General features: G+C 39.1%; 1 protein-coding gene across 7 annotated transcripts in view; it reads right to left on the bottom strand.

Annotated features, from left to right (window-relative positions):
* The window catches only part of CDKAL1 (CDKAL1 threonylcarbamoyladenosine tRNA methylthiotransferase), a 721,370-nt gene extending 705,730 nt beyond the window's left edge, over positions 1 to 15,640 (bottom strand). The window contains exons 1-4 of one of the 7 annotated variants that reach the window (XM_010974251.3): positions 15,518 to 15,632; positions 14,665 to 14,708; positions 3,452 to 3,626; positions 518 to 630 (exon numbers count right to left, since the gene is read on the bottom strand). In XM_010974251.3, coding sequence (XP_010972553.2) covers positions 518 to 630; positions 3,452 to 3,621 — 283 coding nt within the window. In that variant the 5' untranslated portion in view covers positions 3,622 to 3,626; positions 14,665 to 14,708; positions 15,518 to 15,632. Of the gene's footprint in view, positions 1 to 517; positions 631 to 3,451; positions 3,627 to 9,928; positions 10,328 to 14,664; positions 14,723 to 15,494 lie in introns of those variants that run through there. The other 6 variants (XM_010974250.3, XM_045509569.2, XR_012500987.1 and 3 more) reach the window with 6 other exon arrangements.
* Between the last annotated feature and the right edge of the window lie 205 nt (positions 15,641 to 15,845).

The following is a 15,845-nucleotide window of genomic DNA, read 5'->3' as shown; positions in this document are numbered from 1 at the left end:
TTATGTAAGATGTTAAGATTGGGGAAGCTAAGTAAAGGGCATATGCATACTCTGTAATTTTACTACTTTTCTGTACGTCCAAATTAATTTCAAAATAAAGGGGTTTTTTTTAAGTTTTTAAAAAATATGTCTTATATACAGTCATCCCTCAGTATCCACAGGGAATTCATTCCAAGACCCAAAGGGATACCAAAACCTGCATATGTTCAATTCCCAGAGTCAGTCCTCCATATCCGAGGGTTCCAAGCCCAAAGATTCAACCAACCACACACTGTAAACATAGCAGTATATGTACTGAAAAAAGTCCATGGATAAGAGGATCCATGAAGCTCAAACCCACGCTGTTCAAGAGTCAACTGTAGTAACCTATGCAACATAAATCAGCTTCATTCTTTTTTGCCTTAAAATCATTAAGTTATGCTAAAATATCCTCTAGCTGCTGAAGCTAAAATACATCTCTCTGGAAAACTTAGCTCCAAACAATTTAATCAATAAAATACATTACAGATGCCATTACCTGTAATTTTATATCCATAAGCAGCTAGTTGTCCAGCCATATATTCTCCATCCGAATTATTATGAGAACAACCCCATGTTCGTACCCAAATTTTCTGTATGCCTGGAATAGTGCTGTTAATTAAAAAAAAAAAAAAGTCTCATTAAGGGATTTTTTAAAATAAAAAACACTAGGTAATTTCTGGGCATAGTATGTAAAAAACACTTACTCACTGCAACCCATTTGCAAGCTATTCATTAAAAGCAGTAACTAAATACATAATCTGTCATTACACCAAAAATCTAAATCAAGATAAAATTAGCACAGAATTCTAAGTTAAGACTCTCTCTATTAAAAAAAAAATTTTTCTATGAATTGTATCTTTTTAATTTTTCATTATTTTTTTTTATTGTTAGTTATTTATTTTTTTGCAGGGGGAGGGAGGTAGTTTTATTCATTTATTTAGTTTTTAGTGGAGGTACTGGGGATTGAACCCAGGACCTCATGCATGCTAAGCATGTGCTCTACCACTGAGCTCTACCCTCCCCCTTCTCTGAATTGTATTTTAACTTCAATGTGACAAAATACCACCACTAAATTCAACTCCTGGAAAGGTGCTAACAAATAACAGTAGCAGAGAAAATGGTTCTAACAGCAGTGGCAAATAAAGAAAAATTAAGTGCATCTATGTAAGACCTGACACCATAGAACCCCCCGAAGAGAACATAGGCAAAATATTCTCTGACATAAATTGCAGCAATCTTTTCTTGGATCAGTCTCCCAATGCAAAAGAAATAAAAGCAAAAATAAACAAATGGGACTTCATTAAACTTATATAAGCTTTTGCACAGAAGAAACCATAAACAAAAAGACAACCTATGGAATGGGGGAAAATATTTGCAAACCATGCAGCCAGCAAGGAATTCATTTCCAAAATATACCAATAGCTCATACAGCTCAATATCAAAAAAGCCAAACAACCCAATCAAAAAATGGGCAGATGACCTAAATAGACATTTCTCCAAAGACACACAGACAGCCAACAGGCACATGAAAAGGTGCTCAATCTCACTAATTATTAGAGAAATGCAAATCAAAGCTACAAGAAGGTATCACCTCATACTGGTCAGAAAGGCCATGATCAGAAAGTCTACAAATAGTAAACACTGAAGAGGGAGTGGAAAAAAAGAGAACTCTCCTACACTGTTGGTGGGAATGTAAATTGGTGCAGCCACTATGGAAAATAGTATGGAGGTTCCTTAAAAAATTAAAAATAGTTTTTAACTGAGCTCTTGGGGATACATTTGGGAAAAGAAAACTCTAATTTGCAAAGATACATACCCCAATGTTCATAGCAGCACTATTTACAATAGCCAAGACATGGAAGCAACCCAAGTGTTCATCAATAGACAACTGGCTTAAGAGGATGTGGTGTGTGCGTATGTGTATGTGTGATATATACACACATACACATACATACACATATATACACAATGGAATATTACTCAGCCATAAAAAAGAATGAAATAATGCCATTTGCAGCAACATGGAGGGACATACAGAATATTATGTTTAGTAAAATAAAGTCAGAGAAAGACAAATACCATATGATCTCACTTATATGTGGAATCTAAAATATGATAAAAATAAACTTATTTACAAAACAGAAACAGACTCACATACACAGAAAACAAACTTATGATATCCCAAGGGGGAAAGTGGGGAAGGATAAACTAGGAGTTTGTGATTAACATATATACACTACTTTATATGAAAGAGATAAACATCAAGGACCTACTGTACAACACAGGGAACTATTTTCAATATCTTGTAATAACCTACAGTGGAAAAGAATCTGAGAAAGAACATATATATATATATATATACACACACACACACACACACCCCTATATATATATATATATATTTATATATATATAAAACTGAGTGACTTTGCTGTTCACCTGAAACTAACACAACATTGTAAATCAACTACACTTCAATTTTAAAAAAATAAAAATTAAGTAGATCTATATGCTCACACAGTAGTGATTTTCCTTTGCAAATTCTTGTCCAAGACATACTAGCTACAATCTTTATTTTATAATTACAAATACAAATAACAATCAAAATGAAAATCTGCCACCCTATGGCATTATTAAAAGTACTCCATATATAAAAATAAAGTTCTAAAATATGCAATATTTTTAGGGAGGAGGAAAAAAAGACTTTTACAACTTGGATTGGTCTAATAATTAATAATTAAATAGACATTACCTTAAGGACCTGTTCAGGACAGATTTAATAAACTACAGTCATTAAAATGTAAGCAAATTTTAAATTCATAGATTTTAAAAGCTTACTGTTCCCAACAAAATCATCAGGGGTGTTACAGCTTTCAGCAATTTACTAGATAAACAACATAAGTGTATTATAACTGTGTAACTCCATAATCCTTTCTGGCTAGGCTGTATTAGAATGTCACTGAATGAGAGACCTAATATAATAGTGTAAACAGCACAATAATTTATTTGTGTCCAATTCCATTAGATGATCCATAATTATTTATAAATTTGCTAAGAAAAATCAAATGCTCAAACCACTACTATTTCATAAGAAGCACAAATTCCAATAAAAATTTTTAACTTGGGTTTAACAATTACACACCAACTACAGTAATACCAAAGACATCTGGCCTGGGAATGGAAGGGAGATCTATTTCTGTGCCAAATACTGTCCTAGACCCTGCCTTTTAGGAACATCTTTTTCTTTCTTAGACTTTGCTAATTTTAAAACTATTCCAATTTAAAAAAATAATAAATCTACATATTTCATCTCAAGAGTTCAAAGATTTTTTAGCAGAGATATTATGTATATCATATACAATAATGCCAGCCTCTCACCTGGTATGATACTGAATATAATTGTAAAAAAAAAAAAAAAAAAAAGTTTTACCTATCACTTGGTGGACTGCTTTCCTCTTGTAAATATTTTTGGGTGTTGCGCCTTCGCACCTTTGGAACAACGTGCTTTCTTGCAAAATGCCGATCTTGTGGCTTCGAATCTTCTTGTGACACAATATCTTCTATGTCATCCAGTAGTGTATCACAGGATGCAGAAGGCATCTTCTCTATCACATAAAAAAGTTATAAAAGCGTATGAGTCCTTTAGAAACTGTTTAACATAACATCACCTATGAAATATTCTTGCCAAATCTTTATCTAATAAAGCCTTTAGATGTAACTTCAAGTTTACAGAAAATATAGGAGATAAAGAAATACAAGGAAACACCAGATAAATCTTACTGATAGTGGGATATTCCAAGGTTCAGCTAGAACTATTTCTCCAACAAGTCAATGTCATGGAGAAAAAAGCAGGAAAGGAGCTGTTCAAGATTAAAGGAGACTTAAAAGATAGCAAGGAAACAAACTTCACGTTCTTGATTAGTACTTTGTCCAAAAACCGGTGAGACATTTTGGGAACTAGGGAAATCAGAGTATGAACTGGGTATCAGGTAATATTAGGATATTACTATAAATCATTAGATATAAAGTATTGCCCTTATGTTTAAAAATCTTATTTTTTTAATGATGAATACCGAATATTTGGAGATAAAATATCATTATGTCTATAATTTATTTTAAAACAGTAAAAAATACAGTAAGACATGTGGGACAACATTTAGAACTCTTAAATCTAGGAAATAGATATGCTGTTGTTTATGATCCAATTCTACTTTCCTGAATGTTCAAAATTTTATAATTAAGAAAAGAAAATGTGGACATGCTTCCAGGAAGATAAATAAACATATTTCCCCTATCCCTCCTGCTGAGTACAACTAAAACTCTGGACATTGTAGATAAAACAAACATAAGAAGACTTTGAAAGGTGGACAGAAGAAGGCAGATTGGCCAGGGACCTTGGAACCTAAGGAACACCAAAGTGGTGAGTTCCCTGCATTTTATTTTGCTTCCTATATCCCAGACTTGGAGCTGAAGAAGACAGCAACCCAGAAGTGCCAGCAGGTGCAGACAGCCCTCAACAAAGCAAAAGCCTGTTCTCTTGCCGAAGAAGCAGAAAATGGGCAGCTAAGCAAGACAGAAAACTTTTAGACAATAACCATCCAACTCCACACACACACCAAGAAAAAACCAAAAGTGCAAAAAGCCATTCAATGGAGGAAAGACAGCCTTTTCAATGACTAGTACTGGAGCAGCTGGACATTTACAGACAAATGAATGAACTACAATCTAAGTCTCACACCTTACACAAAAATTGATTCAAATGAACCATGGACAAAATGTAAAACATAAAGCTATAAACTTTTAGAAAAAAATCATGAGAGCATTTTCTAGATCTAGAACTAAGTTGGTTTTAGACTTGACACCAAAGGCACAATCCATAAAAAAGAAAAATTAACAAACCCAGGCAAAGGTAAAGACTTTTACTCTGCAAACGACTCTTCAGAGAATGAAAAGTCAAGCTACAGAGTGGGAAAAAATTTGTGCAAACTACATATCTGACAAAAGTCTAGTATCTAGAACTCAAAATAGAATAGTTAAGAGAGATGAAAAGAATCCAGTTAGAAAACAGACAAAAGACAGAAAGAGACATTTCACCTAAGAGGATATACAGAGGAAAAATAAGCACACGCTAAGAGATTCAAAGCTACTAGCCATCAGGCAAATACAAACTAAAACCACAATGGGATATCACAACATCCCTATCGGGATGACTAAAATTAAAAAGTGACAACACTAAATGCTGGCAAGGATGCAGAGAAACTGGATCACTCGTACAGTCTTGGCAGGAATATAAAATGGTACAGTTGCTTGGGGAAAACAGCATTTTCTTAAACTAATCATGCAACTACAATGAGACCTGGCAACTATATTTCTAGGAGTTTATCCAAGAGAAACATTAAGACATAGTCACACAAAAACCTAAACACGAGTGTTTCATAGCAGCTTTCTTTATAAAAGCCAAAACCTGAAAACAACCCAGATGCCCTTCAACAGACTGAATGGTTAAATAAACTGAGGCACATCCAAGACCATGCAATATTAGTCAGCAACAAAAGGAATGAATTATTGACACATGCAACAACCTGGATGAATCTCCAAATAACTATGCTCAGTGAGCAGAGCCAATCGCAAAAAGTTATATACGGTGTGATTACATTTACATAACATACTTGAGACTGAAATAACCAAATTACAGAAATGGAGGACAAAACAGAGGTTGCCAGGGATGAAGGAGAAGATGGGTTGAGAGAAAAGTGAACGTGACTATAAGCAGCAATGTGCGCGATCCCTGTGGTGATGGAAACGACCTAGATGCTGCCCAGATCAACGTGGATATTCCGGTTGTGATACTGTATTACAGTTTTGCAAGGTGTTACCCCTGGGGGAGACTAGGTAAAACATACAGCACCTCCACATAATATTTATTACTGTAAGTGAACCTACAATTACATTAAAACACTTAAGGATCTAACCAAGGAGGTGAAAGAATTATACACAGAAAACTATAAACCATTGATGAAGGAAATTAAAGAAGACTTTAAAAAATGGAAAGATATTCCATGCTCTTGGATTGGAAGAATCAATACTGTTAAAATGGTCACACTGCCCAAGGCAATCTACAGATTTAATGCAATCCCTATCCAATTACCCAGGACATATTTCACAGAACTAGAAAAAATCATAATAAAATTCATATGGAACCATCAAAGACCTAGAATTGCCAAAGCATTACTGAAGAGAAAGAAAGAGGCTGGAGGAATAACTCTCCCAGACTTCAGACAATACTATAGCGCTACAGTCATCAAGACAGCATGGTATTGGTACCAAAACAGACATATAGACCAATGGAACAGAATAGAGAGCCCAGAAATGAACCCACAAACTTTTGGTCAACTCATCTTTGACAAAGGAGGCAAGAATATACAATGGAATAAAGACAGTCTCTTCAGCAAATGGTGTTGGAAAAACTGGACAGCAGCATGTAAATCAATGAAGCTAGAACACTCCCTTACACCATATACAAAAATCAACTCAAAATGGATTAAAGACTTAAACATAAGACAAGATACAATAAACCTCCTAGAGGAAAACATAGGCAAAACATTATCTGACATACATTTAAAAAATTTTCTCCTAGAAGAAATAAAAGCAAGAATAAACAAATGGGACCTAATAAAACTTACAAGCTTCTGCACAGCAAAGGAAACCAGAAATAAAACAAGAAGAAAACCTATGGAATGGGAGAAAATTTTTGCAAGTGAAACCGACAAAGGCTTGATCTCCAGAATATATAAGCAGCTCATACGACTCAATAAGAAAAAAATAAACAACCCAATCCAAAAATGGGCAGAAGACCTAAACAAGCAATTCTCCAAGGAAGACATACAAATGATCAAAAAGCACATGAAAAAATGCTCAATATCACTAATTATCAGAGAAGTGCAAATCAAAACTACAATGAGGTATCACCTCACACCAGTCAGAATGGCCGTCATTCAAAAATCCACAAATGACAAATGCTGGAGAGGCTGTGGAGAAAGGGGAACCCTCCTACACTGCTGGTGGGAATGCAGTTTGGTGCAGCCACTATGGAAAACAGCGTGGAGATTCCTCAAAAGACTAGGAATAGACTTACCATATGACCCAGGAATCCCACTCCTGGGCTTGTATCCAGAAGGAAATCTACTTCAGGATGACACCTGCACCCCAATGTTCATAGCAGCACTATTTACAATAGCCAAAACATGGAAACAGCCTAAATGTCCATCAACAGGTGACTGGATAAAGAAGAGGTGGTATATTTATACAATGGAATACTACTCAGCCATAAAAACCGACAACATAATGCCATTTGCAGCAACATGGATGCTCCTGGAGAATGTCATTCTAAGTGAAGTAAGCCAGAAAGAGAAAGAAAAATACCATATGAGATCACTCATATGTGGAATCTAAAAAACAAAAACAAAAACAAACAAACAAAAACAAAGTGTAAATAAAGGACAGAAATAGACTCACAGAGAATACAGACTTGTGGTTACCAGGGGGGTGGAGGGTGGGAAGGGATAGACTGGGATTTCAAAATTGTAGAATAGACTACACTGTATAGCACAGGGAAATATACACAAAATGTTATGATAACTCACAGAGAAAAAAATGTGACAATGAGTGTGTATATGTCCATGAATAACTGAAAAATTGTGCTGAACACTGGAATTTGACACAACATTGTAAAATGATTATAAATCAATAAAAAATGTTAAAAAAAAAAACACTTAAGGAAAAAAACTATCCAGAAAAAAAAATTGCGCAGGCACACCTCAAAGATACTGCGGGCTCTGCTCTCCAGCCCACCACAATAAAGCGAGTATTACAATAAAGCCACACAAATAGGTTTATTTTCCAGTGAGTCATAAAGTTATGGTAATTAAACATGCAATAGCATTATAACTTAAAAAATAGGATACACACTTAAATTTTTAAGTATTTTCTTGCTAAAAAATGCTATTTTCTGAGCTTTAAGAGAGTTGTCATCTTTCTGCTAGTGGAAGGTCTTGCCTTGTGTTGAAGGTTGCTGACTCATCACGGTGGTGGTCACCGAAGTCTGGGGTGGTTGTGGCAATTTGTTAAAATAAGACCACAACGAAGTTTGCCTCATCGACTGACCCTTCCTTTCACCAACAGTTCCTCTATAAGCACGCAATGCTGTTTGATAGCATTACCCACACCACTTTTTGTGAAATTAGTCCTCTCACAACCTGCCTCTGCTTTGTTAACTAAGTTCATGTCACATTCTAAACCCTTTGTTGTTGTTTCAACAATCTTCACAGCCTCTCCACCAGGAGCAGATTCCATCTCAGAAATCCCTTTTTTTGCTCATCCCTAAGAAGCAACTCCTCATCCATCCAAGTTTTCTCATGAGATTGCAGCAATTCAGTCCCATCTTCAGATTCCACTTCTAACTCTTGCTATTTCCACCCTATCTGCAGTTATTTGCTTCACAAAATCTTACACCCCTCACAATCATCCATGAGGGTTAGAACCAACTTCTCCCAAACTCCAGTGAATGTTGCTATTTTGACCTCTTCCTATGAATCATAAATGTCCCTAATGGTATCTACAACGGTAAATCCTTTCCAAAAGGTTTTCAACTGACTTTGCCTGGATCCTCAGAGGAATCACTACCTACAGCAGCTATAGCCTTATCAAATACACTTCTTCAATAATAAGACCTGAAAGCCGAATGACTTCTTCTTGATCCACAGGCTGCAGAATGGATGCTGTGCTAGCAGGCATGAAAAACAAGCTTAATCAACCCCCATCAGAGCTCTTGGGCTAACTGGAGAGCTGGTTTCTCTTTCACTGAAGTGGCTAAGTTAGAAGGACATGAACTTGAGGATACAGGCGCCATTCTGCCTGCCAGAAAGCAGAAGCCTACCTAAAGAAGGAAGCCTTTCAAGAGCAGGAAATGTAAAGAGCAATGTCAGTATCTGAGCACCTGGATCCAACCAAAGCCTTAAGCCAGATGCAGCCCTGCTCTGCCCAGTCGTATGAGCCAATAAATTCCCTCTGTGGCTTAAATCTGCTTGAGCTTTCTGCTCTTGCAAACAAGAACCCTGGCCAAGTCAGCAAAAACTAGGTAAGGTGAAATGAACTAGGTTAGTCTTTCCCAAATTGGTTCTATTTATTAACTATCAGTGAAAAAATAGTTCTGTGGTCAAACCAACCTGGGAAATTCTGCCTCTTACAGAGTCTCAGTATGCATCCCAATGACTGGGGAAGAGCTGCAGTAAAGAAACTTAAACTCATTTATCTTAGGAACTGTCTGAAAATAATTTCTCACAGATCTTGTCCTAATGAGGCTGATGACGGTACTGAAAACAGAAGGCCTGAATGAAGCAGGCCCTCATCCCCTCCCACATTCTACACAGATGGATGACTTCATTCTCTTAACGGGAAATGCTCCTCTGCCCACGTACCAATCTGTCGCTATGAATGAACTGGCCACCTCCCCAGGAACAGTCCTACTTTAATCTGCTTGAGCCCACAACTCCAGCAACGCTCCCACTTCTTGCATCATCACTAGTTGTGTCTCTACCGAATCATTACTACCTGGATATAAATATACTGTTATCTTCCCCATTTAAAAAAGAAAAAACGTTATCTTGACCCACTTCCTCTACTTACTACATCCACCACATTTTCATCCTTTAAAGGAAAACTCCTTGCAAGAGCTGTCTATACTTACAGTGTCCAATATCCCCCTCCTGTTCTCTCATACGCCAGGCTTTCCCCTCCACCACTCCATCAAAATCGCCTGTCATGATTTCAGTGGCTCCCAGCAATGCAGACGATGGTCAACTCTCAGTCATTGTCAATGACCCCATCTGCAGCATCTCATACTACTGACCATTCATTCCCTCCTTATGATGTTTTCTTCACTGGCTTCTGGGATCCCACTCGCTCCAAGTTCTCATTCCACCAGGTCAGCCACTCCCCAAGTCTCCTTTGCTGGTTCGTCCTCATCTCTCCAACTTCTCAACGTTGGAATGTCCCCATGGCTCCATTACAGGGCTTCTTCTCTTCTCTAGTTACAGACACACCCCAGGTGATCTCATCTGGCCCTGTGGCCTTGAAATACCAACTATCTGTTTATATAACCAGCTCCAGTCCTCTCCTGAACTTCAGACTCAGATGTCCAAATGCCTACTCAACACCTCTGCCTGAATGTCAAAGTTATCTCAAACTTAAAAAATCAAAAACAGTACACGAGAAACACAATATTCTAAATCAACTATACTTCAATTTTTTTTAAAAAAGCCAAAAATAGAACTCTTTACCCTCTCCCAACCTCACCCTACACACAACTACCAACATTACACCAGATCCACCCACAACTTTCCCCATCTCATTTAAAGGCAATCCCAACCTTCCACCCACTCAGGCCAAAAATACTGGAATCATTCCTGACCCCTCTTTCCTTTACCCTAAATCCAAGTCATCAACAAAATCCTGTTGGCTCAATCTTCCACAGGTATTAAGAACCTGACTATTTCCAGCCATACTCATGGTTACATTTTTGGTCTAAACCAACATTAACTCTTGCCTGGATAATCTGAATAGTCACCATTCTTCTACTCTTAATTCCCGAAAGACACTTGCAGCAAGTAAGCCAGGGATCCCTTGAAAACCTAAGTCATCTCTGGCTTCTGATCAAAACCTTGCACTGGTATTCCATCTCAGAGTAAAAAGCCACAGAGTAAAAATCGCTACAAAGTTCTGCAAGGACATACATAACCAGCTTCCTGTTACCTCTCTGACCCCACTTCCTACTGCGCCCCCCCCTCATACCACACTGCCCTCCTGGCGGATTCACACCCACCAGGTACACACTCAGCTCAAGGTCTTAGTCCTGCCTGGACTGCCTTCCAGCCCTTTGGGACTTGGCTCATATGTTACCAGTGAGGCCTGTCTGAGCAACTCCCACCTCACCATGTCCACACACACTTCCTATCCCCCTTCCCCACCTTGCTTTCTTACCACAGCACTTCACCACCTGCTTAGATATTGGAGGGGAGCAAACTTGCCACCCCAAAATGTCTCTGGCATACAGATCATTTCGAACTGAAAACAACTAAGGCCCAGAAGACTCAGGCAGAAACTCTGACCTTCCCCCTAACTGCCCAAAAGAATGTAAACAGAGGACCTGTTCCAGGAAGGGAGCTGTCACCATAGATAACTATAGTATGAACTATGTGTACAGACAAGGTGAAACTAGCAAAGTCTGTTTGTTAAAATTCCTCTTTGTTACCAAACATTTGCTTTTCCATCTCACGGCAAATGCCTTCTTCCCCTCTGAAGTCCCAAACCACTACCCAGAGGTTCCTGTTTTGACTTCAGCTGGAGATGGTATTTACAGGAAGGGTTTCAGCCATTTTGGCGAATTACTCAGTTTTCCTGGCTCTCTCCCATGCACACGTGTTATTAAACTTTTCATCCTATTTTTTTCTATTAATCTGTCAATTTAATTCTTAGACCAGCCAGAAGAACCTAGAAGGGCAGAGGAAAATTTCTTCCTCCACGACAATGTCTTCATTATTTTGGTACTATCTCTTTCTGTGAGGGTATATACTCCGGGGGCGGGGGGTGGGGGTGGGGAGGGAGGTAAAGGCTGCAGGTGCTTTGTTCACTGCTTTACCCCAGGTGGTACGTAGAACTATCAGGCACAATGCAGTATCTCAATAAATGTTTCTGACCGTAGATTACGCAGTCTCACAAAGTTTGGCCCCGAGCTCCTACTCCCTCTGCCCCCTCCCACTCGCCCCAACTGCACTAACCTCTCAGATTCCTCGAGCATGCCAAACTAGGCTCCGACGCAGAGCCTTCACACTTGCTACTCCTCTGCCTGGAATATCATCCCCAGATATTCACATGGCTTGCTGCCCATTTCTCTACTCAAATGACAGCTCCTCGGAGAGGTCTTTTCCGAACCGCCCTATCTAAAATAACCGCACACTGATCAGACATCCCACACACGCTCACTGACCTCTAGCCCCGCTTTATGCTTCATTTTAACTCCTAACACTTACCTGACACCGTATCTGTATCTGCTTCTGTCTTTCTCACTACAGTGTGAGCTCTGTAAGAACAAAGGTGTCATCTCTTTTTCCCCTCTAACAATGCCCAGCACACAGGACGCCCAGATTATCTGTTGAATGAATGAATGAATAAAATGCTTGTTTAAGCTGAAGTTCAGCTTAAACCTGGTCTTTCTACAACACAGGAGGACATTCTTACACTGGGTGGGAGGGTGAAATACCTAACCCTTAAGGTTTCTTCAGTCACTGTAATTCTATGAAATAACTAAGCTCAGTGAGAAAGGGTAAGGCCGGGTAGTGCTTTTCAATGTTACTAAAGGACTACGGAAGGACTGGGAATTGAATGACATATTAAAAGCCCTGTTTTTTTTTTTCCTACATTATGCAATATTTACATCCCACACACAAGTGTGTGTGGATCCACTGAAGGGACATAGTATGGAAGAAAAGAGATGAGAGGGGACCACTGCGGTAAACTTATAATATCAGAGTTACAGAAGCAGGGAACACTGCTAAGCCTTTTATTTTACAGAACTGAAGTCCAGGGGAGCTACAAGATTTGTACATTGACAGAGCTAGAATTAGAACCCACATCTTCTTCCAACACACTCAGCTCTCCCCACGTGCCTCTGCCTCACTGGCAAAGCACAAATAATGCAAGAGTTGAATGTGACCCTTAGAAAGAAAAACATTCCAGAAAAAAATTGGGCAAAGGAAAAACTGGCAACTCACTTATGAAATGCAAATAGCCATTAAGTATAGGAAAGAATGCTCAAACACACTAATAGCATTGTTTAAACAAGGAGTTATTTTCCACCTACCCCACTGATAGAAAAAAAAAAAGACTGACAAAAGCCCTACTGGTAGCTGCCAGCTCAGCAAAGCCGGCATACCGTTTCTGAAGGGCAACGTGGCAATACGAATCAACCCTTAAAACATGTGTGTCCTTTGACCCAACAATTCCATTTCTAGAAATTCACTCTCAGGAGACAAAAGAGACAAATATGTAATGCAGGTTCCTAAACCTGGCTGCGTATCACAAGCATCTGAACAAACTCACTCATCACTACTAATCAGCTCAAGTTTTTACTTCCAACAAAACTGGCAAAGGGGATTGTTAGCCTTCAGAAATAAAGTGAGTAGTAAGGAAATGAAAGTTTGAGAATAAAAGGAAAGCAAGGTAATAGTTAAATGGAACAATAGGATCATATAGAGTTTTCTCCTCAAAAGTAGAGGAAATCAAGTTTGATACAGGGACTAACAACCATAAGTGGAAATATTGAAAATGATGGAGCGAGAACAGTACCACAGAGTACCGGTTACTCACATTGGAGAATTTGTATGATAGCAAATACCCAGGCCCCTTTCTGAATCAGAATCTCCAGAGTGGAATTCAAGGTTGGGGATGTAAAACCTGCCCAGGTGATTGCACTCTTCCCTGACTGGGTACCAATGTTCTCCTACAGCAAAAGGTCTCAGGCTTACATGTTTATTATATTCACCTGTGGAGCTATGGAAAATTTCCAACTACTGAGCCCTGTGCTAGTTGACTCGATCTCTGAAACAGGAGCCTGGCCATCAATCTTCTTTTTAACACTTTTCAGTAATTCTCATATGTGTTGCCACAGCTGTGAACCAAAGTCCTACACTACTATTTTTCATAGTGTGGTTCCCACACCAGCACAGTTAGCACAACTGGGGAACTTTTTAGAAATGAAAAGCCTTGGGTCCCACTCCAAACCTACTGAATCAGATACTCTGAATAAAGCTCAGCAATCTTTATTTAACAAGCCCTCTGGGTGATTCTGACGTGCACTACATTTGAGAATCACTGTCCTAGAATTATTCTTTCATAAGAATCATCTAGAATGCTTGTCAAAAATACATTACCTGGTTAGCTGATTTTCAACAAGGGAATGTTCAACAGAACACTTACAACTCAACAACAGAAAGACAAATGACCCAATATAAAATATGAGCAAAGTCATTGAAAAGACATTTCTCCAAAGATATACAAATGGCCAATAACTCACGGTAAGATGTCAACATCATTAGCGAACAGCCGAACACAAATCAAAAGCACAATGAGATACCACCGCACACACATTAGAATGGCTAGAATAAGAAAAGAGAACAGTGTTGATGAGGATGTGGATTAGATCACCCAGAGAGAAAAAGAACAGAATCAGAAGAGGAAAGGGGACAGGACCAAGCCTTAAGGAACCCCAAATTTAACTGCCAAATAAGAGAACCAGCCTATAACAAAGACCAAGAAACAGCCACCAGAGAAGGAGAAAACCACTGGGGCACAGAAGCAAAAGGAAGAAGCATGTCAAAGAGGTGGACATGGTCAGCGCTGCTCAATGCAGGTGATGAAAGGTTAAGTAAAATGAATGAAAATGCTTCTTAGATTTAGTGATATCAAGATAACGCGTTTCCATATAATGATGGTGAGAAAATTACTAAGAAATTAAAACAAACTACCTTTGCACGTTATATTACGTGTAACACGTCACTCCAACATAAAAGGTTTAAAATAAATGAGTACCTTGATTATCTGCAATTAGTCTCAAATCTTCTTGAAAGATGAGTCTGGAACATAAAAACTGATTAGAAAAAGCAAGCTAGTAACGAGTTCACAAAACCACAGTAAGAACTCTTTTAAGACTGCCAAAAAGGGATTAAACTCTGTAAAATACAGCTTTATACAGCAAGGATAATGATGTCCCACACTACTCCCAACTTCTTACTAATTAGGACAGGTGTGACATCTGCCATATTTGCCATGACTGAGATCCAGTGTCTGGCCTTAGTAATAAACACTATCCTGCAGTATAACACATCTGAGGGATTCAAGTTAATACCAGTAAGCACAAAACAGGATAAGGCAATGAAGTAAGTATCTACATCACCTTCCACCCGAAAGACACGTGTCCTTCCGAGATTTAGCGAGCGGTTTCATGAGTAAACAAGAAGGAAAAGTGAAAAAACAAGACCCTGCTCTTCAGCCCAACTAGAGCTTGAATTCTTGTTGAGATACAGCTCTGAAAGTTAGGTAACTGGGAAAGCCCTGTCCCGCCCCACAAACTCACTAAGGCACAAAGTGGAAGAATGAAAGCAGTTAGAGGTGACAATAAGGAACAAGAGCCCTTAAAAACGCCTTACAGCCCCGCAGCACCTCAGGCCAACGACCCGGTCCTCACTTCTGGCAACGCTCCCTGCCTCCCAATTCCCCCAGCCCAGCTGGGAAGCTCCCTTTAAACTGCGAAACACACCAGCAAACGGCCCGAGAGAGACAGAAACGGGGGAAACAAGCCTCCGCCAAAAAAGGAGCTCCGGCCAAACTCTGTCCCACACTGGTCCACCCGCCGCCCTTACCCAGTAGTCGGGAAATAACAAACCAGCCCAAAGCAGGAGAATCCACACGCCACTCTCCACAAACGGCAGAGACCTCAGATGGAGCTCGCCATGACATATGCGTCCCGCCACGTTTGTTTACGCATGCTCGGCGACGGTGGCTCGGAGGGGTCAAAACGCTTCATCGCTGAACGTGCGCGTTCAGGTTTAACCACTTTAAGCAATGATTCCACTAATTCCTTTAGTTGCAGGAGCGAAAATAACACTGCCAAGACCTCGGGTTCTGAGACTCCTTTAATAGCTAACTTCTCTTGAACTCATACTACGTGTCGGGCACTGTGTTCAGCGCTATACATAAGCATTATCTCCCGG

Source organism: Camelus bactrianus, chromosome 20 (assembly GCF_048773025.1).
Source record: "Camelus bactrianus isolate YW-2024 breed Bactrian camel chromosome 20, ASM4877302v1, whole genome shotgun sequence".
NCBI lineage: Eukaryota > Metazoa > Chordata > Mammalia > Artiodactyla > Camelidae > Camelus > Camelus bactrianus.
Note: the sequence above shows the minus strand (reverse complement) of the source record. Positions and strands in the feature narration are given on the sequence as shown.